This window comes from Ochlerotatus camptorhynchus, unplaced genomic scaffold (genome assembly GCF_037179485.1).
Source record: "Ochlerotatus camptorhynchus isolate MF236.1 unplaced genomic scaffold, CSIRO-AGI_Acam_v1.1 ptg000304l, whole genome shotgun sequence".
Classification (NCBI taxonomy): Eukaryota; Metazoa; Arthropoda; class Insecta; order Diptera; family Culicidae; genus Ochlerotatus; species Ochlerotatus camptorhynchus.
The window spans coordinates 4669742-4696047 of NW_027040792.1; the positions used below are offsets into that span (position 1 = coordinate 4669742).

A 26306-nucleotide genomic window follows, 5' to 3' on the forward strand; every position below is an offset into this window, starting at 1 on the left:
GAGGCATAAAAATCTCTGGTCACGTCTTCCTTCGGAAGGGAAATAAAGCCGTTGGTCCCGGCCCATGTGTGTTGTTGAATGGGTGCGATATCCTACGCAGGTGTGGAAGCTGCCTTCCTGCACATTCGATTGCCGTCAATGGATGGCAATCGATGTCCGTCGGTGATTGGCACTAGATTGCGGAACAGAGACCGACGTTAAATAAAGGAAAGAAAAAAGATGAATTTCAAATTGTCAGTGATATTGTTATAATTCCTTCCCACGGGAACTCAACCGGCTGTTGTTCACAATCCCTCACACCCCGTGCCTTCATATCGAATTGCATTACAAATTCCGTATCTGCTACCACCATTCGAAAAATCCTCCCAACGAATTGAGATCAATATGTTTTCCCACGTTGCGAGTTAAGCCCTAAATTAGCGCACTTTCCCACATTATCATCGCCGATTCTAGCGACTGAAAAGCCAACAGACAGCCGCCATTGCACGCAGGCATGTATGGCACTGTTTTAATAACCAATTATTCACACAACAACTTGCCAAACCAAAACCACCGCCAGCGGAATATTCGTACGAATTACCATATCAATGCAATGATGGCCAATGGATTATAGGAAAGTACCACCAAAATCCGTCCCACAGCAGGAAAGTTTCGATTACCTCTAGCTCCAAACCGGAGAAGCTTAGTGCGTGGGGCCGTAGCTGGTTTGTTTCGAAACATAATTAATATCGATGTAGGTAGGGTGCTGTGGTGATGATGAAAGCCTCTCGTGGGTACGTGTGGATTCGCTTGAATGTCATCATCCACCCGCGATTGGGTTAAATTAGAAGAGATAATTTTGGGCTGTTTGGGGTGGATATAGTTTTGAATGCACGAGTGGACCGCTCTGGGGATGATTTGAGGATTGTTATTATTATTCAGTTGGTAGACGTATCGATGCACAGAGCGATATCCGAGGTCAAATCTCGTGCATCTGGGATTGTTTTTCCGGTTGCATAATGCCGGAATTTGTGGTTTGGCGATTGAATCGATCCGGGGAGGGTGTTTGTAGAACTGGTTGAATGGTAACGAAGAATGTTCACACGCTTCAGAGCGTGTTATTTAGATTTGGGGGACTAGTTTACGAACAATTTGAAACTGAACAATGTAACAGTGTCTTCCAACGATGTCACAGTGTCATCCTTATGTCATTTTGGAAAGCGTTTTTAAATTATCATATAATTTATCCTGAGTGTTTCAGTGGTGAAAGTTATGTTTCGATACGTGCAGTATTGAAAAAGTTGTACTAGATGGAAGACGAGATAAGCAAAGTGATCCTGTACACCTACGCCGAAAACTCGACGTGGTCAATTTAAAAAAAGGTGAAAATTGCCGATTTCAGGCAGATTCCTTGACAAAAATTGTATCTGGCAACTGTACGGGGAGATGTTCTCAGCAAATTCAAGTTTGTTTTCGTCGATAAATTTCCCCGGAAACTGATGATCTGGTAAGGAATTTGCACCTGCGGACTCAAAACCAAGCATTTCATCACCAACAAAACGATAGACTCGAAGCTGTTTAAGCAAGAATGCCTCGAGAAATGTAAACTATCTTTCATGAAGGCTCACAAAGGTCCAGTTCTTGCCAGATTTGGCAAGCTGCCACTAAATCCGGGAGTTAATAACTTTATGCACAGAAGTCAAACCTATGGAATAAGTGATGCTACGGAAATGTTCAAGAAATGTCCGATAAATTCCAGAAACCAAAATCCACCGGAATTCCAAGCGGTTTGGAAACATACCCTTTAGCCAATATTTGGACATACAGTTTTAAACTGAATAAAAAAATCTCTGCAACGAACTGCAACCGACGACTCAAAGTTGCTGCAGACGCCCCCATTCCAGAATCACTATCGGAAGGTCAATTCCCTCAAGGTGACCGAACTGGATACACTTTTCGAGATTACCCCAGGACAAACCCCTTTCGCTTAGTGGCTCGACATCGACAGGCAAACCACCAGGGGAAAAATGCAAATTTGTAATCAAATTGATGCCCTCATCCGTACTTTTTGTGGCAAGCACAAACGGCCAAGCTGAGAGGGCAAAAAACGTAATAATGTTACCGACGACCGGTGCCGAACAACGGTGATGGTGGTGGTGTGATAATTGGAATTTGTTTGTGTGACGATGATTCGAGAGAATCTCAGCCAGCCATGCTTCATTCAATTATCATCATCACCATTGTTTTTAACTGACCTTGCGCTGCCAGTTGGATTATAGCCAGCACAGCGTAGAGATTGCCGAGACCTCGTGCGGGATTATTTTCGGCTTCATTGAATTTATAATTGGACTAGTTTTTCTCCGACCTCAGATTGGATCCTGAGATTATAAAATGATATGCAGGGGTATTATGGGGACTGTTTGCGTGATTTGTCACTTCATTGTGGATGCAATTAGACTCACCGTTCTGCTTGAAGATGGCTTCGCAGGCGTCGTTTGCGTCCAGGTGGTTCGGCAGACTGCCGCAAAATTTGTTCCTATCGTTCGGATTGATCCCGTTTTCGTTCGGACACGACCCGTCCTGATACTGACAATCGTCCGACCCATTACACACGTTTCCACCGCCTATGAATTCGTTCCCTGGCGTCAAATCGGGAGGAACCGATTTTACAATGTGATTCTTGCTGCCGTTATTGTTGTTGTTATTTCCACCACTGACGTACTGATACTGGGGGTAAGACTGGGTTTGGTCCGATTTGAGGTTATCTGAAACGAGAGCAGAGAATAGAAATTAGTTCCGTGGGGCGTGACAGCCTTTGATCCGAGTTTCCCATCAAAATCCCGACGGTAAATTATCTCACTTTGATGTTGAGCGTCAATCTCTGTTTGGGGTGTTTTCCTGGAACTTGTGTTCAACCTTCTTCCAACACCAGCAGCAATAGAACAACGAGGGTTCATTTACTTTCTACGAAGTCAAACACAATTTGAATCTCAGTTTCATTGACCGCAAGTGAATTTCCCGGAATATGTCTTATTGAATTTGAACAACCACCATCAATTATCCACTTGACGGCTAATTTTAATAGCATCCCGACCCATTTGCACCTTTTCTTATGTCGGGTAGAGGTAGGAGGAAAAAAACGGCTGACGGCGTGAAACGATTTTTCTTTAATTTTCTCCTACTAATGGAATTAAATTTTTGATTAAATAAAAAAAAAATACGGTAAGCTGAATATTACTAGTCGTTGAATCTTCGAAAAAGCTCAGAGGCGCATTGCAAATGGATTCCGTGAGGATTAGATCAAAGTAAATTTTGAGGAAGTCTTGGGAACAATCGCTAAGTCCTGAGGAACCTACAGCGAAACATCGAGGTTCTTCGAAAGACAATGCCCGAGACGTTCAAAGAACCTTAGAATACATATTGGAATATTTGAGGAGAATTGAAGGAAACATTTTAGGGAAATCCATATTGAATTTTGTTTAAAAACTGTGTACAAAGTAGTTTAGTCCGAATTTACTACTGTCGTTTGACTCCAAATCAATGTCTTCGAGATAGTTAGTTCACACAAATTCCTGGCACCCTTACACAAACCCATCTCTAGCTTAGAACGAACATCTCTTAAAGCGAATAAAACGGTAAGATGTGGTAAGAGAATCCCGGCCAAATTTCTTGAATGATCAATGCAAAAGTGAATTTTCAAATAGCCGGACCCGAATGACAACAGTTAAAAGGTTTAATAAAGCAAAAAAAAAAAATAGCCGTATCTGCTTTTGTAAACAAAAATTCAATCGTTAATTTTCCCAAGCTCTTAGCTTGTCCACGTAAACCCTACCTAAAGGTGTTGTTAGTCTGCGTGGCTGAGCTAAGAGTTTCGACAAATTGACGATTGCATCTTTGTTTCCAAAAGCATAATACGGTTTTTTGAAAAATCACTCTTGAATGTGTCATAATCAAATATTTACTATTTCGACGAATTTCCATAATTACCGCTATGTACAAAATTCGGATTATCCTGAAATTTTGCATTTGAGGCTAAAAGCTATCTGTGAATCTTAATTTAATTTTCAAAAAATAATAATTCATGCAAATATATTCAATTACGAGCTACTTCGCCTCACTGTGCCTACGGTCAAACGTAGAAATCAAACGCAGACGGTAAACACTAGAGGTGGGCAATCCGCTCATAAACTGAGCTTATGAACTTATTTCCCGGGATGAACGGTGAACGACAACTCTTTTTAAAATGATCGAGCTTTTTTGTCTGCTCCTCTTCCTGGCTTCAGGCCGTGTACGTGGTATAACCGTTCATCTCGCCCAAGGTGGATTATCACAACTTTTCCTCATATCTTGGAATTTAATCGATTTGATGAAATCAAAATTCATAATTTGGTCTGGTCTGGTTAATTCCTCGGGGCCATCCAGAGTACCAGAATTTTCGGGGTACATTGATATTATACTAGAGCTGTCAAAAAGCTCCCGGGGTGATTTAGAGCAATTCCCTACAAATTCACAAATCAGTTTATTTTTGTATTTTTTTATTTGGTTGAATATTTGCGGAAACGTTCCTTATGACCGACAATGCCATTTTGTGTCTTCATATCGCCATTTTGAATCCAGTCTTATTTTTGAAAAGGGCCTATAGAAAAATATCAAGCTAATCTTCAGAATTTTTTTACTCGAAAACTGTTTGTCCGATCGGTTTGGTGTCCTGGGCAATATTGCAGGTAATAGATGTGACAATTTGAGAAAAATATGCACCCTAAAAAAATTTACCCAACTTTTCGACGTAAGACTACGTCTTTGATTTCTACACTTTGTGAAAACCGAATATGGAACATGTAACAAATTAAGAAAGATTTTGAACGTTAATAACTCAGCTGCCCCTGGTCCAATTTCAATAATTTTATCACCAATCGATCAGAAATATGGCTATGCTGACAATGCTTCCGAAAGTCGATTTCCAACATGAAAAACTGTTAAATGTTAAGCTTAGTCCAAAAGCGTCGAATTAACTAACAAATACACCAATTACCTACATGCATATGCTGCTTCCCAAGCACAGTCGCCAGAGAGTAGTAAGTCGACGAAACAAGTCGAAGTGGCATTTGCCTGCGATCCTCGGGCGCGTGCGAATAGGGAGGATGGAATTGCGTAATATTCTGCACACTCATCGCCATATTTAGAACCAAACGCAAATTCTTCAAGATAACCACCATCCGTCGTCTGGCTTGCCGTGGTGCTGTCACCTACACTAAACACGCCAAGCGTAAGCGGCCATGGATGTCATCTACGTTTTGAAGTGACAGAGACGCACTCTGTTTGGTTTCGGAGGTTAAATCATCACCAACTTTGACAACAAAACGGCTCTTTTCAGGGCCACCGAGCTTATTACAGTAAATTACAGGAATAGAATTCATCTGCCTGTTTGTCAGAGCCAATGACAACACAAAATGCTCATGTAATCAAACTGGATTTTGATCAACCTTGATCAACTTTGAATCGCCACGGTCGGATATTTTCGATGGAAGAAGCAACAATCTAGCATCTAATTCGACGAAGACGGCAGGAAACATTTGTGAAGCCGAGCTATTTACGAAAGAGAGTGTCGATGAAGAGAATCGATCAATGTAGATAGGACCTATTAAAAAGTGACGCAAGATTTATTTTTCCGTACTGAGGTCCAATGTTACCGACGCCAGGGAGGCAGCTCCCACACCTGGACCCTACTAATCGACCCATCAACTCAACCGGGGACCAACGGCTTTACTTCCCGAAGGAAGGCGTGATCAGAGATGTTATGCCTTAGAACATGCCGGTGGCGCCGACTGAGATTGGACCCAGGCCTGCTGGGGTGAGAGGTAAACACGTTAACCACCGGCACCGATATCTTTCACGGCGAATGAGATCGACCCAAATTTGAGTTTAGTTATCTCAGAAATAAGAAATAAAGTGCAGGAACTCAGCGATGAGTAAATTTGCCTCATGTTATCCCAGGGTTTTCCAGGATTTTCCAGGGAAAAATTCCCGAATTCGAGAAAAGTAAAGATTTGATTCACTCAGTCTATTGGTACTTCTCCGAGACTGAATAAAATTTTCGTCAATTTCCTCATTTTCTGGCGGATTTTTTAGGTTTTCCACAGGAAACCATGAGACAAATTTACTCATCGCTGAGTTCCTGCACTTTTGGCGATTATGAGTGAACTAAACTCAAATTTGGGTCGTTCTCATTCGCCGTGTACGCAAACGGAAAAGATCCAGTGTCATAACTTGATAGCAAACTACTCATAATGGGAGGAGTCTTTGTAGCTTTTATACCACTTGGTTGCACATCATTCTGCTTTAACCTGAAAAGATATAAAAGAGCGCTGCTGTATGGCATTCGCTGCCAGACTGTTGAGCAGTTCAGTCGATTTTTATTCTCTCTCGTTTCGTTCTTTCGTTCGTTCGCGTTGTGTAGTGACGCTCTCGCTGACCCAGCCATGGGTAAGAAATCGCGCGGTAACGCGAGTGCCGGTTTACCGGGAAAACAGCCTCTCCCAGGAGACGGCGCGAACACCGAGCCAGCCCAGAAGAAGCAGAAGAAAACCCCATTGCACAGTGGTACAGAATGCAGATTTAGCTGGAATGATATGTTTTGAGCCTGAAATTGAAACTTTAGACTAAAAGTCTCTTCTACAAAGTTGTTCCTTATAGTTAGGCCCTCATTTTTATGATAATGAATTCTAGGGTGGTTCCTATTATCATTAAAATTCAAAAATCTAACTTTTTTGTTTGAATAAATTAAGGTATACATTCTTCAGCAAAGTTATAGCTGAGCTAATTTCAAGCAACTTTGTTGAAAATAACTCTTTTGTATCTCTTAAATTGGCCGATTTAGAGCTATTTTCTTGAATTGAGTTAGGGTGACTCTTAAAAAAACAGTTTTTTTGCTCTGTTTTTCTTATTTCGAATTTCTCAGCAAAGGTGTCTTCAGATAACTTTTAGATCTTAAGAAGGCGCAAATTTGTGCTGCACAAAGCGTGTCAATATCTTTCGCCGATCAAGAGTTATTGACGTTTGCATACTAAAAATATGCACTTTTCAAATAGTAATTTCTCTGGTTGGTGCAAACAAAAAAAAAAAGTTTTTTTGCAGCATTTGAAAGGGCGTATGTTATTCTCAATAATATGAAAAAAATTGGAGGTATGTTATTTTTTAAACTCGTATAAAATCAATTTGAATTTATTCATATTTTTTACTATATTTGGGTATATCTTTTGTATTAGAAGAGATACAGGCAACAAATTCAGGTAAAAAACATTCGTCTAAAATAGTTTCAAAGTTCTCTAGAAGATAACTTTCATGAGAAATTTGAAATAAAAAAGTTATTGCTAAAAAACTATTTTTTCCAGGAACACCCTAAGTCACCCTCCAAAAAATTACTCTAAAATGAGAACGTTAAGAGATAGAAAAAAACTTTCTTCGACAAAGTTGCTTGCAAGTAACTTAACTACAACTTTTTTAAACAACACATGTTTATATTTTGTAAAACAAAAAAGTTAGTTTTAAAAATTCCCTAATTTGAGGACCACCCTGACGTCTGCAAACACCAAAAGAAGGGAATTTTTAAGAACAAAAACTTTTTCGAAGACACTTAATGTCCAAATATTGAAACAAATGTACTAGCACATTTTATATAAATTTGTCATTAGAGTGGTCCTGTGAAATCCATCTTTTGCCAATAACTTTTTTATTTGAAATTTATCATGAAAGTCATCTTCTAGAGACTTTTAAAACTCTTTAAGACGAATGTTTTATAGCCGAATTTGTTGCCTGTATCTCTTCTATTAAAAAAGATATACTCAAATATAGTAAAAATATGAATAAATTCAAATTGATTTTATACGAGTTTAAAAAATAACATACCTCCAATTTTTTCATATTATTGAGAATAACATACGCCCTTTCAAATGCTGCAAAAAAACTTTTTTTTGTTTGCCCCAACCAGAGAAATTAACATTTGAAAAGTGCATATTCTTAGTATAAAAACGTCAATAACTCTTGATCGGCGAAAGATATTGACAAGTTTTCTGCAGCAAAAATTTGTGCCTTCTTAAGATCTAAAAGTTATCTGAAGACACCTTTGCTGAGAAATTCGAAATAAGAAAAACAGAGCAAAAAAAACTGTTTTTTTTTAAGAGCCACCCTAAGTCAATTAAAAAAATAGCTCTAAATCGGCCAATTTAAGAGATACAAAAAAGTTATTTTCAACAAAGTTGCTTGAAATTAGCTCAGCTATAACTTTGCCAAAAAAATGTATACCTTAATTTATTCAAACAAAAAAGTTAGATTTTTGATTTTAATGATAATACGAACCACCCTAGAATTCATTGTCATAAAAATGAGGGCCTAACTATAAGGAACAACTTTGTAGAAGAGACTTTTAGTATAAAGTTTCAATTTCAGGCTCAAAACATATCATTCCAGCTAAATCTGCATTCTGGACCACTGTGCATTGCCCGTCCCGACGGGCGTTGCGGACCCGCAGCCGGGGCCTCCCGGAACTAAACGACCCAGACCTGAAGATAGCAGTGCCACCGCATCGGCAGCAAAAAAGCTGCTGAGCAACAATCCGTTCTCCGAACGGAGCCCAGCCGCAGTCGGACCCTGAGATGGTGCCGAAAAGTTGCCACCCTTCTATGTGAAGGGCTTCCCTCCCGGGCTATGGGATCAGCTGGATTTCTACATTAAGCAGGGCCTTCGCTGCACCATTCAACGGTGCACGGAAGGCTAAAAACTGATGGTCTCAGCCGAAAAACACTACAACACAGACCAGGCCCTCTTGGACAGGATGAAGCTGGAGTACTTCTCCCACGACGTCGAGGCCACCAACCGCTGAAAGTGGTGCTGCGCGGGCTTCACGACTTGGACACCACCACCTTAATGGACGAGATTAAGGCGAACGACCTCAAGCCGGTTGAAATCCACAAGATTACCCGCAGCAAGGCCATCAAGTATGGTGACCAGCTCTACCTGGTCCATCTGGAGAAGAACTTCACAACCGTGAAGGATCTCCAGACGACATGCACACGGTTCCACATCGTAGTGAAGTGGGAGCGGTATAAGCCGACCCACCGTGGCGTCACTCAGTGCTCGAACTGCCTATTGTTCGGGCACGGCACCAGCAACTGCCACAAGGCCAGCCGCTGCATCAAATGCGGCAAAAACCACAAGATCAACAACTGCGACAGCATCGAGGAAGCCGCTCCCACATGCGCCAACTGCGGTGCCGCCCACAAGGCCACGAGTAAGGCCTGTCCGAAGCGGGCCGAATACTCCGAGATCCGGAAGAAGGCCTTGTCCAACAGCCAAGCCCGGTCGCAAGAAGGTTCCGGAAAACAACGCGTAGAATTTTCCTCCGTTATCACCGGTCCAACTACGGCCAATTCCAGTGTTGCCGCCGCTCCCGCTCAACCCACAGTTGGCTGCTGCCCAGTCGGCTGCTGCTGCAGTACCCGGTCAAGCCTCCGGGCCATCGACGGATACTCCTGCTCCGGGATTGGCCGGTACAACCGGCGAAGCTACAGACGATTCTCCGCTGTCAACGGATGAGATCGTTACACTGTTGGCCCAGGCCATCATCATCAAGCGCACCTGCGCTACACGAACAAAACAGCTCCAAGCTATCATCTCCTTCGTCGCTAATTATGGACCGTGAAGCGATAAAGATCGCCAACTGGAACGCTCGCTCCGTAGGGGCGAAAAACATTGAGCTTGCAGACTTCCTCCGCAAGCACGACATCGACGTGGGCCTTCTCACCGAGCCCCACCTCAAGACCGGTGACAGCTTCTGGCTGCCCGACCACAGCATTGTCCGGCTTGATCGCACCAGCTCCAGGGGGGCGGTGTCGCGGTCATCATCAAGAAAGGCATCAAGTACTGCACCCTACCCCACTACCGCACTGCCATCATCGAGTCCGTCGGCGTAGAGGTGGTCTCTATTCCGTCTGGTTTCCGGACGAACCAACCTGCACATCACCGGCGGGCAATCCATCGACGCTGGACCTGTTCTTGGCAAACACCGGATTAGCCAAGCCGGTTGCCGTCAACGATCTGAGTTCGGACCACCAACCGGTGCTGACCGAGCTGGGCTGCAACGTGACCCCTGCACCGTGCCTGCGGAAGGACTACCATCGAGTCAACTGGGTCCAGTTTCGGCGCGTGGTCGACCGCCAAATCGACGACAACTCACCGCTCGACACAGTGGAGGACATCGACCGGGCCCTGGAGGGTCTCCATCAAGCCATATCCGTGGCTGACGAACAGTGCGTTCGACGAGTTCCTGTGAGAGGTAAGTTTCAAGCAATTGATTCCCACTACCAAACTCTTGATTCGGCTCAGAAATGTTCGTAGACGCCAGTTTCAGCGGAACTGCAGCGTAAATACGAAATGGTCGATCTGAATCGGCAGATCGCTTCCAGAATGGTCTTAATCCGGAACGAGAGTTTCGGGCGGCTCGTTCAGAGCCTGGACGACCGTTCCAGACCATTCTGGAAGGTTGCCAAGGTGCTGAAGTCTCACCCCAAGCCCATTCCACCACGTAGAGTCAATGACGAACGGCTTTTCACCAACGAAGAGAAGGCCAATGCGATTGGGGAGCACATTACCCAGTCCACTCGAGAACCAGGTTGCGCAGTGCGTCCAGACGTTAGTCCTCCCCTTGTGCCGTCCCTCCAGAAGAACGGATTACAGAGGAACAAATTTGCTCAGCGCTGAAATACAGTAAGAACAAGAAGTTTCCCGGGTTTGACGGAATATTCAACCTAGCGTTGAAAAATCTCAGCCCGAGGGTGCACTCGCTGCTAGCTGCCATCCTCAACAGATGCTTGGAGCTGCACTACTTTCCAAGCATCTGGAAGGTGGCAAAGATCTTCCCGATCCGCAAACCTGGGAAAGACCCTTCACTACCGTCAAGCTACAGACCGATTAGCCTGCTCTCAGCGCTGAGCAAGCTGTTCGAAAAATTGATCCTCAGCCGACTGAACAAGTTTGTGGAGGAACATGACATTCTTCTTCCGGAACAGTTCGGGTTCCGTAAGGGTTATTCATGAGCTAGTGTGGGTGATAAATAACATCCGAAGTAACAAAGCTGTATCCAAGTCCACAGCCATGGCCTTGTTAGACGTCGAAAAGGCGTTTGACAATGTCTGGCACGACGGACTTATATACAAGCTTTATAACTCCAACTTTCTATAGGCCCTTTTCAAAAATAAGGCTGGATTCAAATTGGCGATATGAAGATGCAAAATGGAATAGTCGGTCATAAGGAAAGTTTCTGCAAATTTTCAACTAAATCCAAAAACACAAAAATAAACCGATTTGCGAATTCGTAGATAATTGTTCTTTAGCACACATGAATGAATGCACGGTTTGTTTTCCCACTAATCTGTTTCCCTCTTGCTCGTAACCGTTCGATTTATATGCTCTTTGCACGGAAGTAACTCACGAAAAAAAATGACGTTTGAGCTGAGCGGTACCGTGCTTACCAAGGGCGTAGCCAGGTTTCGAGCTAGGAAGGGGCGAAAAAAATTTACTATGGAAAATTTGGCCGAATGCCATTTCACCGAAAGCCTTTGTGTTTCTGAGCATATGCCCCGGCTCAGCGTTGCCAGATATACCGATTTATCCCGATTTTTGAGACTTTATACCGATTTAAACCGATTTTTTTTAAATAATCAAAATTATTACGATCTGCTCGCGCTTGAACTTTGGAGAAAATTATTGTGAAAGACTTGTATCTTTTTGAATATCTCAAATTTTTTGAGCCTTCAGAATTCTTAAAAAATCATCTCTTAAAATGTCTTATGCTTGATACTCTTTCGAATAATGTTTCCATTTCCTCACCGTTTTTGGCTACCCATGACTCGAGAAACAATCGATCAATTAATTTCAAGGAAATTGCTGAAATTTGAAAGGAGTTCCGAGAAACTCAGACAATTTCCGAAAACTTCAGCAATGTTCCGAGGGGCTCATGTAAGTTGAGGAAACGTAAGGAAAGTTACATGAACATTAGAACACTGTGAGAAAGTTTTATGGGAAGTTCCATGCCTTTTATTGGCAGTAGTTGAGAATAAGTGTCGAAATTATGGGGGATTGTAGAAGATTTTAAGAAGGCCGAAGCGCAGAACTTCAAGAGTATGTCGGAAACACAGAACAGAATTGGAACAAGTACAGAGATATTTGTGGTTCAATCCAACTCGTCATAAAGTGCACCTCAGACTTACAATTAGAGCCATAATTTCTCCGTGGGAGAAACTCACTGATAGGTATCAATCAATGCAGACAGACCATTTTCTAACGTTACACGAAATTCATACAGATAGGTAGGTAGCAGATTTCCTCTGTTACACAATTTTGGAAGTGATTTCCACGAGTAAAAAACTGTCATCTATGCTAATATTGGTCCACTTTTATCAGATAAAAGCACAATCGGAAGGCACATCAATGTTTGTTGAGGCACGCACATATCTTCTGTTTGTTCAGGATGCTTAACATGAGCCACTCCTGAGCATAGAAGGAAGTGCTTACAAAAAAAGCTCAACACATCCGTGGACCCAACAACCGGTTAGTTAAGAATATAATAATCCACACAAACGCTTTGCCAGAGGATGCCATAGTGAGGGGGATGAGAAAAAAAGAAGAAAGTATGAGGATGCCTTCCAGCTTGGCTTTGCCTGACAAGAATGATAAAAGCGTAGCAAGGCCCCAGTATTTATAATCATAAATTTTCCTGCTCGTGCTCGTTAAACGTTGTTTTTAATTAAATTAAGTCTCCGCCTTGGCCGCACCTACGACACTTGGCTACATAGTCTGTTGTGTGTGTTCTTTGGAGGAAATTTAAAAGAATATTACAAAAGACAACCTGTGCGTTTGTTGGAGGCAAACAGCGGGATGCTGCAGCTGATTATGATGGTAATGTTGATGACATGAGCTTGTTATTTTCCGGGGTTTAACCGACCGCCCCTCGGTGACAAGTTGTTTCGAGATTCACAATTGCCCCGGCGGTGTTCGGATCCGGATACACGTGTACGTTGCCGTTATGCTTGAGGAAGTTTTAAAATGACAGAACATTCTTGTGTTGTTATGATGTTTCTTGTATCTCGATGACAGCGATGCTGTGAAGGAGGTCTTTTGATACAATTTAAATTTTCAGAATCCATCGAGTCATAAAAGGCTAGGACAAGAGTTAGTGCTAATGTTCCAGCCTTCAGAGAAAAATGGAGCATCACTTAACCTTTCTAGCTTAAAGGCTTCCAACGACCAATCAATCATGTTATTACCAAAAATGGAACTGACGGTACGAGGTGTCCACGTTTCATCCATTTAATGGATTTTGAAACGTCGTGTTCAAATCTTCTTGCGCCGTAAATGCTGCACAGTAAGCCTGGCCGTTTTGGTGTGTGTGACTCATCTTCGATGTGAAGCGTAGATCAAATAGACAAGAAAAATGATGGAGGTATATCAATCATTTTCCAGGATGCTTTCAAGAACTGGCTGTGTTGGTGTTAGATTAGATTAAATTAGATTAGATTAGATAAGGACCAAGATATAATAAGAGAAACAATTTGATGATATGAGAAAATGAAACTCAATCAACCAGTTTCAATTTGTTTGAATTTATTTCATTTCATCTTCATCACGAAAACCATATACCGAGAAATACCATTGCGGTAGTGAAGGGCAATCCCTGTGATTAAGTTATGTGGCAATATCTACTATTTGCAAGTGGGAATGTGAAACATTAGATTATCTGTCCCCTTGTCGGTGGCTTGATTGGGAATGATCGATTGAATTACTCTTTATTTTCAGGATTGGGAAGTTGAAAACATGTTCAACAATTTGCTGAAAAAAAGTTACAATATACTTGCCAGATAAGCTTGTCAAAAGTTTCCCTGTCGTTCTGAACATGCAAAAACCTGACATAAATCTTGTTTGCAGTCCGGAACTTCCCTGGAAACTATTTTTCTCTCCCCCTATGCACCATATTTCAATGCAGCAATTCTTTTCCCTTTCCTCCCACTGCCAGCCGGGAATCGGAGGATTTTTGTAGTTATTTTCAATGCATGGCATCCACTCGGTGCATTCCTTGGTGCAATCGAGAAGAATGGCTTCCATCGGATTAGCTGATAAAGAATCGCTTTTCCGCATCCGGGCGGAAAGTTTATTGCCTTCTACACTGGCGCTGGCTTGCCCAAGGAATTACGACTTCCACGACGTATTTCATGCCATATTTTATCGTTATTCTAATGTTCGGCTTTCGTCCCGCCCTTTGTGCACTCCGACAACTTGGAGCGCCCTAAACTTCGCCAACAATGACAAAAGGCAAATCGCAGATAATCCCGGTTCGATACAAACACACAACCGAAGACAAAGAAAGCTGCGACAGAAGAAAAAAAAAAGCCGAAATTCTAACAAAAGTGACGATAATCACTTTTGCGAAGATGAATCCATCCAAACGACATAGATTTACATAAATCGAAACGAGGAGATTAGCTTTGCAAGCGGGAGGCTGGAAAATGGAAACCTCCTCTTCGAACGAGGAAGCTTTACGGACCAGGGTCGAGGCTACTTTATTTTCAATTCTTCATTTCCTCTCGCATCCGTTCCGGTTCAGTTCAGTCAGTGGAATTGGCTTGGCTGTGATTCAACCGAAATAAAGTATTTATTTACATCGATTTAAGATGGATGGGGACCATGGGAGCCGGATTTCAGGGGCAGTGTGTGCATTACTTCTGAGCATTTCCAGGTGAAATCTGCCAGAAAAGGTCAAAAGCTGGCACGATCCGTTCCGATCTGAATGAAACATTGGAGATTATGTAGATGAAGATGCTATTTCGAATAACAGACTGAAGTGGTAGTTTTTATACGATAGATGAGGAGGAGATGAAAGTATAGAATTGATAGTTCCGTTTAGATTACGGCAGTGTGAAAATTGCATATAGAAAGTAGATAGCGAGCTAGGACAACTTTTAAGGAAGGTACAAATCGGTTTTATCATCTCTCTTTATTAAACACCTCCGCCACCACTTGGAGATTATGATTATTCCACAGATCACGAGACTATTTTGACCCAAGTCTAATTTTTGAAAAGGGCGTATTTTTTTGTAATTACTTTATTTCTACAGGCTCAATCGAATAAACTTTACAGAGCCGAGTTATCCTTTGCGTTATACATTATTACTGTCTTATATTTAAAGTTAAAGGAACTGGACCGAGTACTCGCGGTCGTCTCGAGGTTAGTGGAGATTTACAATTTACATGGCCAAACTTTGCAGAGTATAATGACGGATCAATCATAGGACGATGATGCTCTGGAATTCCGCGGATTTCCTGCGTCATAGATAAATCAAAATTCACTGAATTGCCGAAATCGGAGAAGACTACACGATTGGGAATATTTCTTGAAGGGCTGACATCCTGTGTTAAATATAGGTAGTACAAAGTCATAAAACATGTTTGAGGATTTAGCTCCAGAAGCTTCTCAAAATTTTCGATCACCAGTGGGTTCATTACTTCGCAATGGGTGAGGAGCCTCAGAGATAACTCTGAAAAACGGACGGATAGTGGCAACATGCCCGCCAGCACTTCGAGACTCATAGTATGAGTCGAGTGCATGCATCCTAACGCGATACGAAGACAACGATACTGGATCCGTTCCAGCTTGATGATGTGCGTTTTAGCCGCCGACTGGAAGCAAAAACTACCGTACTCTAAAACCGATAAAATCGTTGTCCGGAACAACGTCAGAAGATCTTGTGGATGGGCTCCCCACCACGTTCCGGTAATTGATCGAAGGAAATTGATCCTTAGTTGGCATTTTCGTCTCAGATACTCAATGTGGGATCTCCAGGTGCATTTGGAATCGAACCAGACCCCGAGATATTTAACAGACATGGAATGAGTGATCGGTTTACCCAAAAGTTGAAGCTTCGGTTGTGCTGGGCTATGCTTCCTAGAAAAAACGACCCACTCAGTTTTCTCCGTGGAGAATTCGATGAAAAGGGCGTATGTGTTTTCACATATGAATTCAAAAAAACTCTAACTCTAATACTGTTTATCATATCAAAATTGTGTCCGAGAAGAAGTTGGAAGTAATTGATTGGACTTTAGAGAAAAAATATAGACTTAAAAAACTTGTTAATTTTTGAAAAATAAATAAAATAGAAACATAAAATGTGAAGTTCTCTTTGTTCCAACGTATGATTTTTTTTTATTTTTTTGTCATAAGAAAATTTATAAGGATCATTCCAGCTCAAACGGGTACACCACCTGTGGAGCCACAGATTTGAGCCAAACTTGGCCAAAACGCTTATTTTGGCATTCTGATAAAAACGCATTTTTTTTTTTAATTTTGCTCTGAAGTGCCTAGATCCCTCTCGGCTACAACCCTGGATCCTCGAGATTTTTTTTTAAATTTCATCTTTCAGAAGAGATTACCCCACAACCAAATAAGCTATTCGTGATATTAGAATGTCAATTTGAAGGTTTTTAAAGGCAGATTCTTACTAATGTACCAACATTTTGCTTTCTTTATAGTAACTATAGTAAACAGACTAATTACCGGCTGGTATCCAAATTGTCACAAAATGGCCTATTTACACCATGGGTGGGATTTTTTTATTTCTTAATATTTTGGGCTCAAATTCTAGAAAAAAAAAATATTTAATAGCATTGACTTTCCACAAGAAAAGCTCAAAACTACCACTCACTCATCTGGTCATATCTCAAATTCATTTGCCCTTGGAAATGCATCAAGTAGAAGAGTTTTCCAAAGTGTGGTGAAATTTGAGCCCAAAATATTAAGACAGGAAAAATCCCGCCCAGTGCCTCTGTTCTGGGTAGCTCAATCCGTAGATAATTTGACTGTGCAGGGTGCCTTCCATTCATTTTGACTAAAAAAAATGTTTTATGAAATTATAGAATAATAGGATATCATGATGATATTTTGTATGTGTAAGTAATAAGAAAAGATTGTAAAGTTTGTGTTTCACACATCAAACCAGCAAATTTAGCTTTTACAGAGTCACAATGAGCGTTTTTCTGATCGCCTCTTCGCGAAGAGTGAAGAGCGAAGAGTGGGTGAGATAAATTACAAAATCGCTTATTGCGACTCTCATGTGGCAAAATTGGCAGGTATTATGTGTCAAACACAAACTTGTTTTCTTGTTGTTTACATAATCAAAATATTTTCATTATGTCTTATTATTCCATAATTTCTTAAAACATTTTTTTAGTCAAAATGAATGGAAGGCACCCTGGATGTAAGAATGATCGATTTGGTGCACATTATGATGTGCACATAGTTCAATCTTTCTCACAACTGTTACTTTTGTCTTCCATCGTCAATATCTCGCTAATTACAATTGAATCATACATACATCAATATTACCAATAGATGGGAGATTATCTCATCTGTCCGATGGTGTTATTGCTTTACTTTTTTGCATGATCGTTTGCGAGAAATCGGCGATGGAAGTCAAAAGTGACAGTTATGTTAAAAGTTGAACTGCAGTGATGCTTGTAAATATTATTTTGAGCAATATAGCTTCGCAAATCATCAATTACTATTTGAAATTTGCATCTTACTGATACCGGTGATGATACTGGAAGCTCTCAAACGAAAGCAAAACATATTATTGTAGGTCAAGTTGGACACCAGAAATCACCACAGATTTTACTTTATGTTAAACATAACGTCGGACATAGTGCGCATTATAGCGCATCACTGTGCGCACTATGTCCGGCACTATGTTTAAGGCTCGATTTAAGGTACAGAACAAGAATAAGTGTGTGTTTCTGTTGCGTAACGATTGAAAAACAGAGCAATCACAAAAAGGGAGAATCTTGCTATCACAATATAATGATGATGCCATCGAGGATGATATCATCCTGTTCCCTCGGCTGATCGTCAACGTCCACGCTGGCATCTGTCATGCTGACACCTTTCACCTGGTGGTGAAGATGGCGGGGGACTCCCAACTGTTTAAATGTGCACTCATCAGATGGCATTGTAATCACATAAGGATGGTGTATTAATTGCCTTATTCGAGGAAATTATTAGTGGGATATCTTGTTAATTAGCTATCTTGGCTACACGTCAAGGTTCTCCTCATCGGCAGTTCCACCTGTTTTCCACCAAAGGTGCAGCTACAGCAAAAGAGATACGCAACATAAAAGCACAGAAAACAAACGTCCAACTTCGGTCATAAACTTGTTTTAAAATAAGTGGGAACATCACCCGTGGCGCTAGCATCTTCTGATTTCCTCTATAAATGTTCTCCTTTCGACCAATTTGGCGCTAGTATCGATACATTTTCTGATCAAAATTGCCAGTTGGCGCTACCAGCACTTAGTGTCTAGTGTAAATTGTTCAACGCCAGCGCCATCAGGTTGTAAAAGAGGGTTTTCAAGTGGGGAAGTTACCGTTAGTGGCGCTTAAGTCGAATAGGAATCTTTACACTAGTTTGTAGAGCAATTTTTTTCGAGCCTTACCGTCTGTTCTCTATGAATGTGAAAACACTTTCTTCATCTCATTCGACTCAATAATAGGACTTATCAACATTAGTTTTTTACAAAATCAAATCAAACATATATTGCAGTAGTGAAAAAACCGGTAAGTTAACGTGTATTCAAATTAAGCATGCTTTTGCAAATTTGTGTATATTTCACTTCTCTTACTCTATTAATCTACCTAGTCCTACTTGTGCACTTACCGTTATCTCTATCTACCTATTATACTCTTGCGGTTTCATCTCGGTGTCCACGACGATGCGGCAACCGAAAACGGCAAAGCACCCGGGTGTTTAACATGAATGGGTTGGGTAGGTGTCCAAAGATGTCGACACGTGCGCACGTTTTATCTTGCCGACACCCAACTTCAAAATCATTGGACTGGTCTAAACTAGCAATGCATTTTGCTCTTCGACCTATGGTCGGTAAAAATATCCTCCGTGGCGTCCTTGCCTGACGCCAGACTCAACAGAAGAAACAATTGGAACGGACTCACCAGCTGGTTTAGCTGTTGTTACTGGCGGCGACGATGCGCGTTTGGTGGCTAAACGATCAACGATTTCCACGTGGGTGGACGGACGGTGATCTCACCAGAAGGGGCGCTGTGGATGTGGATCGCTTTCCACCAGACAAGATGACGGTTGCCGTAATTTTTCGCCCCGGGGATGCAGATGACGGCGCTGGAAGTGGACGTAGCCGTCGGTTATTGAAAGGAACAGCACTTTACCCGGTCTAGATTGTTTTTTTGCACACACAAAATCTAACCTATGACGCACACTAAAGGCTGTCTAAAAGTAAATTGGTACGCCCCTCGCACGCCGCTAGCACGCCTCTAGTGTTGCGAATCGAAATCTTTGACAGTGGTTTGTTTACACTTCTATAGATAACAACTGGTGCAAGTTTGATCAAAGTAGTCGATCGCGTTCAGAAATAACGTCAAATGGAACTCAAAAGAAGAAAAAATATTGTGCACAAACAACTGGAAAATCCGTAGTGGTCCGGTTCCAGGCTGGCTAAAGTGCTGAAGATGCCGAAAACAAAAGTTTGTCGAGTGCTCAAAACCTACAAGGAAACCCTGAAGGCCCAAACGAAATATGGGCGGAAGCGGAACGGAAACGGAAAGTTTGACAGTTGTCACAAATGACATCAAGATGCTTAACCAAAGACGATTTGGTCTAACTAGTTTTCAATCCGAAAAGTAGGCTTACTCAGATCGGGATTTTCCGCTTCCGCTGTCATTGCGCTTGGGCCTTGAGTGTGGAAAGGAATCAGCGGACCTACGAAAAAACTGGAACCAGAGATCGTCAGCTGCGCAGCAAAGTGTTGAGGTGCGTTAAAGCCAGCCCCGGCCTTTCGATCCGAGATGTTACCAGAAGGTACAACGCCAACTTTCAAACGGTGCGGAACATCCTTGCCAGGGAAGGATACAAGTCGTACAAAGCCAGTAAACATCCTAACCGGCACAAAAAGCGTGGCCAAAAAGCGTGCAAAGCTCTTGTACAACCGTGTTTTGATGAAACACAAGAGCTGCACTTTGATCGATGACGAAACATACGTCAAAATCGATTTTAAGCAGCTTCCCGGTCAAAAGTTTTACATCGCGACTGGACGTGGGGATGTTGCGAGAAGATTCAAGTAGGGTTAACTACCCCATTTCCGGCCTATTAAGCACAACCCGCACTTAGTCTTTCTTAATCAAGCGTAGTTTAGCTTAAAACGGAATGTTATTATAACTGATGGCTTCAAAATTTATTTACCTTTCCGTATGTACCGTAAGATTTGATAAAGAGAAACCAATCGTTGAGATATTGTCAAAAGTCTAACACTGCTTCATGACGCCAAACTCGGCCTACGGATTCTAAACTCGGCCTAACGCATTGAAACGCCAATGAAACGCCAATGAATTCACTTTGGCCTATCAGATGAAGATAAAAATTGATTCGGTCGGAGCGTTTCTTTTGTTTTTGGGAATAATGGGTGAAAACCTTCATATCACGCGTTCTCATCGACTTCGTTCCGTAACTTATTAACTAAAGTATCGTACCAAACGCACAATTGAATTGACGAACTCTGAAATCATGGATTTATTCGAAGTTTTCTGCTCGATAGGCCCAAAATGGGCGATTAGGCCGAAGTAGTTCTCTACCCTAAGTGTTTGAAAACTTTTTTTTTTAAATTCTGTACCCACTTGAGCTGGAATGACCTATAAATATTAATTAGAGATGGAGTAATTTCTAATTATGAAAGTTCCTGGAAGAATTTTTTTTTTCATTTTTCTTCTTCAAATTTCATGAATTTGAATGAATAAGAATATGACAATAATTGATATATAAATTTTTAGGTTAAAACAAATCAGTTTGATATTTTTTTAATAATTCGTTTATATTTCCAGCCTCATTTGCTGTAGCTTTGCGGAGCCGATATTCATTGTTTAGATAACAAAATTACTTAAAACTAACGTTAGTAAAGCGGGGGCCGATTACTCGCGGCTATCTCGAGGTTAGGGGTTACAAATTGTAACAAATGGATGGCAGGGTAGGGATTGTGAACACAAGGTTTGGAGAGCAATGTGCTCTTGATCTCGAACTAGGCGACACTCTGATGAAAAAGACAAACATGGGGGTACACCGATGGGCAGCTAACAACTTGAGGGAACACAAGATGACACTAACTACTAAATCCTCAAATTTATCCGTTTTAAAAACACATAAATTAAATTCAAATAGTCGAGGTCTCGGCTCGCCAAGACATCTCTAACGGGTATCGCGGGTTGTTTTCCTCGGGCCCTGAGGGATGTGGATAACTCAGATCTGGCAACACGGTGTAAGGTACACGACCAAACAACATGCTCGATATCGTGATAACCACTGCCGCACGCACATAAATTGCTGCCTGAGAGCCCAATTCGATAGAAATGCGAGTCTAACGAACAGTGATTGGACATAAGCCTTGATATAACGCGTATAAAGTCACGGCTCATGTCCAACCCTTTGAACCATGGTTTGTTCGACACCTGAGGGAGAATAGAATGTAACCATCTTCTCCAATTCACCATCATTCCATTTTTATTGCCAACTGATGAGGACTTGCTGGCGAGCAATGGAGAAAAATTCGTTGAAGGCGATTTGTCGCTTAAAAATATCACCTTCCATAGCGCCCACCTTAGCCAAGGAGTCCGCTTTCTCATTACCCGGAATTGAGCTATGAGATGGGACCCAAGCTAAGGTGATAGTATAGGAGCAGTTAGATAAACACCCCTAGCAGCACACATGTCACTGAACAATTGTGGCTACTTATTACAATCACAATCAAGTTGCAGCAGCTTATTTCGATCGAAGTGTGCTGCTTGGGACTCAGTTTAGATCGTATTTCAGGCAGGAAATACGAGGAGTGCTTCATCGGCCTCATTGAAGAATAGCCTCCAATGAGCTAAGACTATCCGTAAAAATGAAATAATGTTTAGAAGGTAGTGAGGAAATTCGCTCTACTGCGTAAAATATAGCTGCGAGTTCCGCAACGTATACGGAGCATGGTTTCTGCAGTTTAAAGGAGGCGCTATGAAATTGATTAAATACACCAAATCCAGTGGAAGCATTTATGGTTGACCCATCTGTGAAAAATCTTTTATCGTTACTTACATGGTGGTACTTGATTGCAAAAATTGAGGAAACAACCATCGACCGATGGTGATCTGGTATTCCATGGATTTCTTGCATCATGGTCAGATCAAAATTTACAGAGGAACAATAGAAGGCTTGAAAGCAATCACGATTGGAGATTAATGAAGAAGGACCAACCTCCAGCGTCAAGTACTCATAGTACAAACTCATGAATCTTGTTTGAGGATTTCGGTCGAGCAGCTTCTCAAAGTGTTCCATTACCAAAGGATTCAATACTTCACAACGGACGAGAAACCGGAAAGACAGCTCAGCGAAACGATCTGTCAGTGGGAGAACACCCGCTAGTACTTCGAGGCTCATCGTATGAGTCGAGTGCATACAGCCTAGCGCAATACGAAGGCAACGGTATTGAATCCGTTGCAGCTAAAGGATGTGTGTTTTTGCTGTGGATTGGAAGCAAAAGCTGCCGTACTCTAAAACCGAAAGGATGGTTGTTCGGTACAACCTGATCAGATCTTCCAGGTGTGCTCCCCACCAAGTTGCGGTTATTGTACGAAGAAAATTAATCCTTTGCTGGCATTTTTGTTTCAGATACGCAATACGTTTTCCCCATGTGCATTTATAATCGAACCAGACACCTAAATACTTGAAAGATATACTTTGAGTGATTGTTCTACCCTTTAGTTGAAGCTGTAACTGTGCAGGATGATGCTTCCTAGAAAAAACAACCAACTCAGTTTTCTCCGGAGAGAATTCGATACCCAGCTTCATAGCCCAAGTAGACAAATTGTCTAAGGTATCTTGCAATGGTCCTTGCAGGTCCGGTGCACTTGGCCCTATAACGGACACAACCCCGTCATCTGCAAGCTGCCTTAGCGAGCAATTTTCATCAAGGCAACCATCAATGTCTTTTACATAGAAATTATAAAGAAGGGGGCTTAACACATGAGCCCTGGGGGAGACTCATGTAACTAATTCGTGAAGTTGTCGAGTTTCCATGAGAGAAGCTCATATATTTCTCAGACAACAAGTTGCTCAAATAGTGGTTCATATTTGGTGAAAGCTCAGTATCGTGGAGCTTATGCGACAGGACATCGATACAAACAGAATCAAAAGCCCCCTTTATCTCCAAGAAAACTGAACCTATTAGCTGCTTTTGCGCATAGGCCAGTTGAATTTCAGTTGTAAGCAACGCAAGACAGTCGCTCGTTCCTTTGCCTCTCCGAAATCCAAATTGCGTATCTGAAAGTAAACCATTCGACTCGACCCATTTGTCTAGACGAAAAAGAATCATTTTCTCCAACAATTTCCGTATACAGGACAGCATCGCGATGGGACGGTACGAGTTATAATCCGACGCGGGTTTACCGGGTTTTCGAATGGCGATAACTCTTCTTGCCTCCAGTCATCCGGAAAAATGTTGTGCTCCAGAAAATGATTGAATAAGTTCAACAAGCGTCTCTTCGCGAGTCTGGGAGATTTTTGAGCAAGTTGAAATTGATTCTATCCATTCCTGGAGCTGAGTTGTTACATGAGAGGAGAGCAAGTGAAAATTCCACCATCGAAAACGGGGAATCTATTTCGTTATTACCCGACGGACGTTATTGACGACGGATCACGAACGTTGGTTTGAACCGGCACCGAATCCGGGCATACTTTCCGCGCGAAGCTGAATATCCAACTGTCCTGCCGACATTCCAGAGCGTTCTCATGGAAGTCTCTCGTGACAAACCATCGACGAACCGACGCCAGTAAGTGCGTTTTTTGGCTTTAATCAAGCTCTTAAAAGTTTTCTCGAGGTCGGTGTACCGCTCGAAATCCTCGACCTTACCGTGTTTGCGGAAGCGTTTAAACGCGGCGGACTTCTCGCTGTTCGCGTCGGTGCAATCCTTATCCCACCACGGAGTGAGAGGTCGTTTGCGAACGAAATCACCCGGAATGCGTTTCGTCTGTGCTTGAAGAGCGCAGTCAACGATAAGTCGCGATAAAAAGGAGTACTCATCCAGCGGAGGGAGTATCTCAACCGAATCAGTACCACCGAGAACCGCGGACGCAAATTTTTGCCAGTCTATGTTTTTCGTGAGGTCGTACGCGATGTCAACCGAGCGAGTGGAATATGAACCATTGGTAATAGAAATTTTGATTGGCAAGTGGTCACTACCGTAGGGATCTTGAATTGCTTTCCACGAGCAATCCAACGATAGTGAACTCGAACTGAGGGAGAGGTCTAATCTACTTTCTCTTACTGGAGGTTTGGCCACTCGTGTTACTTCCCCAGTGTTTAGAATTGTCATATTGAAGTTATCGCAAAGGTCGTATATCAGGGTTGAGCGGTTGTCATCGTACAGTTCCCCCCAGCCTGTACCGTGTGAGTTAAAATCTCCTAAGATCAACCGAGGCTCAGATAAAGCTGAGCAGATATCTGAGAGACCTTGGCGAGAAATCGCAGTTCTTGGAGGAAGATATACTGAGGCAATACTGAGGCTTTTACCTCGAATATTTACCTGACATGCGACAACTTCAATGCCTGTCACGGATGGCAGATCGATTCTATGAAAGGAATGGAGCTTATTATTCCCGAGAAGCACCACTCCATACGAATCTGCTCGATCAAGGCGCATAATGTTAAAATTGTGGAAAGGGAGATCGGTGTCTGAAGAAAGCCATGTTTCACAAAGAGCAAATGCATCACAAAGTGAGTTGTGAACTAAACATTTGAATGTGTCAAGTTTCGGTATAAGACTTCTACAGTTCCACTGAAAAACAGAGATCATATGCCCGACCTCATTCGGAAAATTATCCATCAAAGGATATGATCGATGCAAGGAAGGACCACCTAGAAGCTAGTTGCTTCAAATGAGTTTTCACAATGGAAGCACTCAATTAATAATGTTCCTAGTTGAGTCAGAGACGTTGAATATATTGAAGATTATCTCCACAATTCCAGAAAACGTGAACATGGCATCATGTTCTTGCTGATTATTCAGCTGTTTTTCTGGCTGAAAAACTGGGATATCTGGGGTTATAGATGATCCCGGAAGTGGCGGAAAGGCCTAGTTAAAATTACAAGATTAAATCCTGGTGGTGGTGGTTTCGGTACATTTCCGCTACCTCTTAAATTTATCAAGGTAGGTTGGGAGCCCATACGAGAGGCCTTATGGGGATTCTGAGTGACGTTTATTTTTAAATCGCTTCACCAACCTCTGAGTCAGAGCCCTGATCATCATCTGGCAAAATGGAGTATGTGTTTTTGGTTTTTGGGGTGGTTTGGGAAGATGAAGCGGTGTTTTTTTAAGAGTTCTGCAAGTGACCTCTTGGAGCGAGCTTTTTCTCCCTGCTGTTTGTACTTCGGGCAATCAACCAAAGCATGCAGAGTATCCTTGCAGTAAACACATTTTGGGGTAGCCCGGCAAGGACCATCTGCATGCAGCTCGCCACATTGATCGCAGCTCGGTTTGTTGGAGCAGAAGTCAGCGGTGTGACCAAGTTGCTTGCATTTTGAGCAGTTCATTACCCGCGGTACAAACAAGCGTACAGGCAGTCGAACCTTCCCAATTACGACGTAGTCAGGTAGCGCCGATCCTGACAAGGTTACACGGAACGAGTCTGACAGATAGTACGTTTTTTTTTCGTGCCAATGAGAGACACTGATTGCATTTGTATGCAATCCAGAATCTTCACTTTCGGAAGGGCACGATTTTTAAAAATACCGAAGGATTCGGCATGAAGGAAATCTTCGCAAGTTAGACTCACTTCGGTGACCACTCCTTCGATTTCTACGTCGCAACTGGGGATGTAGACTCGATATTCCATCGTAAAAAGCTCATAGGCAACAATCCGGTTTGCCTGCTTCGGGTCATCAACGGTAACGCGCAGTTTGTTTGGCGTCACCTTTAAGATATCGGTTACGGCCGAAAAATGTTTTGTCAGATCCTTCGAAACCCGAGAAATATTCAAAAGTTTTTGTTTGGGCCGGAAAAAAACAACCCACGGACCTTTTGAGCCGCTTGGGTAAGCTTTATGGCGGGGGTCGCAGAAATTTTCAAGGGAAAGGTTGGAGTAGAGGGAATAGGTGGACGAGGGGGCGATGGTGGAGAAGGGGGGGAGGCAGGGAGTGCAGGAGGCTGTTGTTTAGACATCACTTTTGGGTAAGCTCCA

At 42.2% G+C, this 26306-nt stretch overlaps 1 protein-coding gene across 4 annotated transcripts in view; it reads right to left on the reverse strand.

Annotated features, from left to right (window-relative positions):
* LOC135707146 (uncharacterized) overlaps positions 1-26306 on the reverse strand; it is a 291025-nt gene that overhangs the window by 116725 nt on the left and 147994 nt on the right. For all 4 annotated transcript variants that reach the window (XM_065228873.1, XM_065228874.1, XM_065228875.1 and 1 more), the window contains one exon: positions 2442-2744. In XM_065228873.1, coding sequence (XP_065084945.1) covers positions 2442-2744 — 303 coding nt within the window. The remainder of the gene's footprint in view (positions 1-2441; positions 2745-26306) is intronic.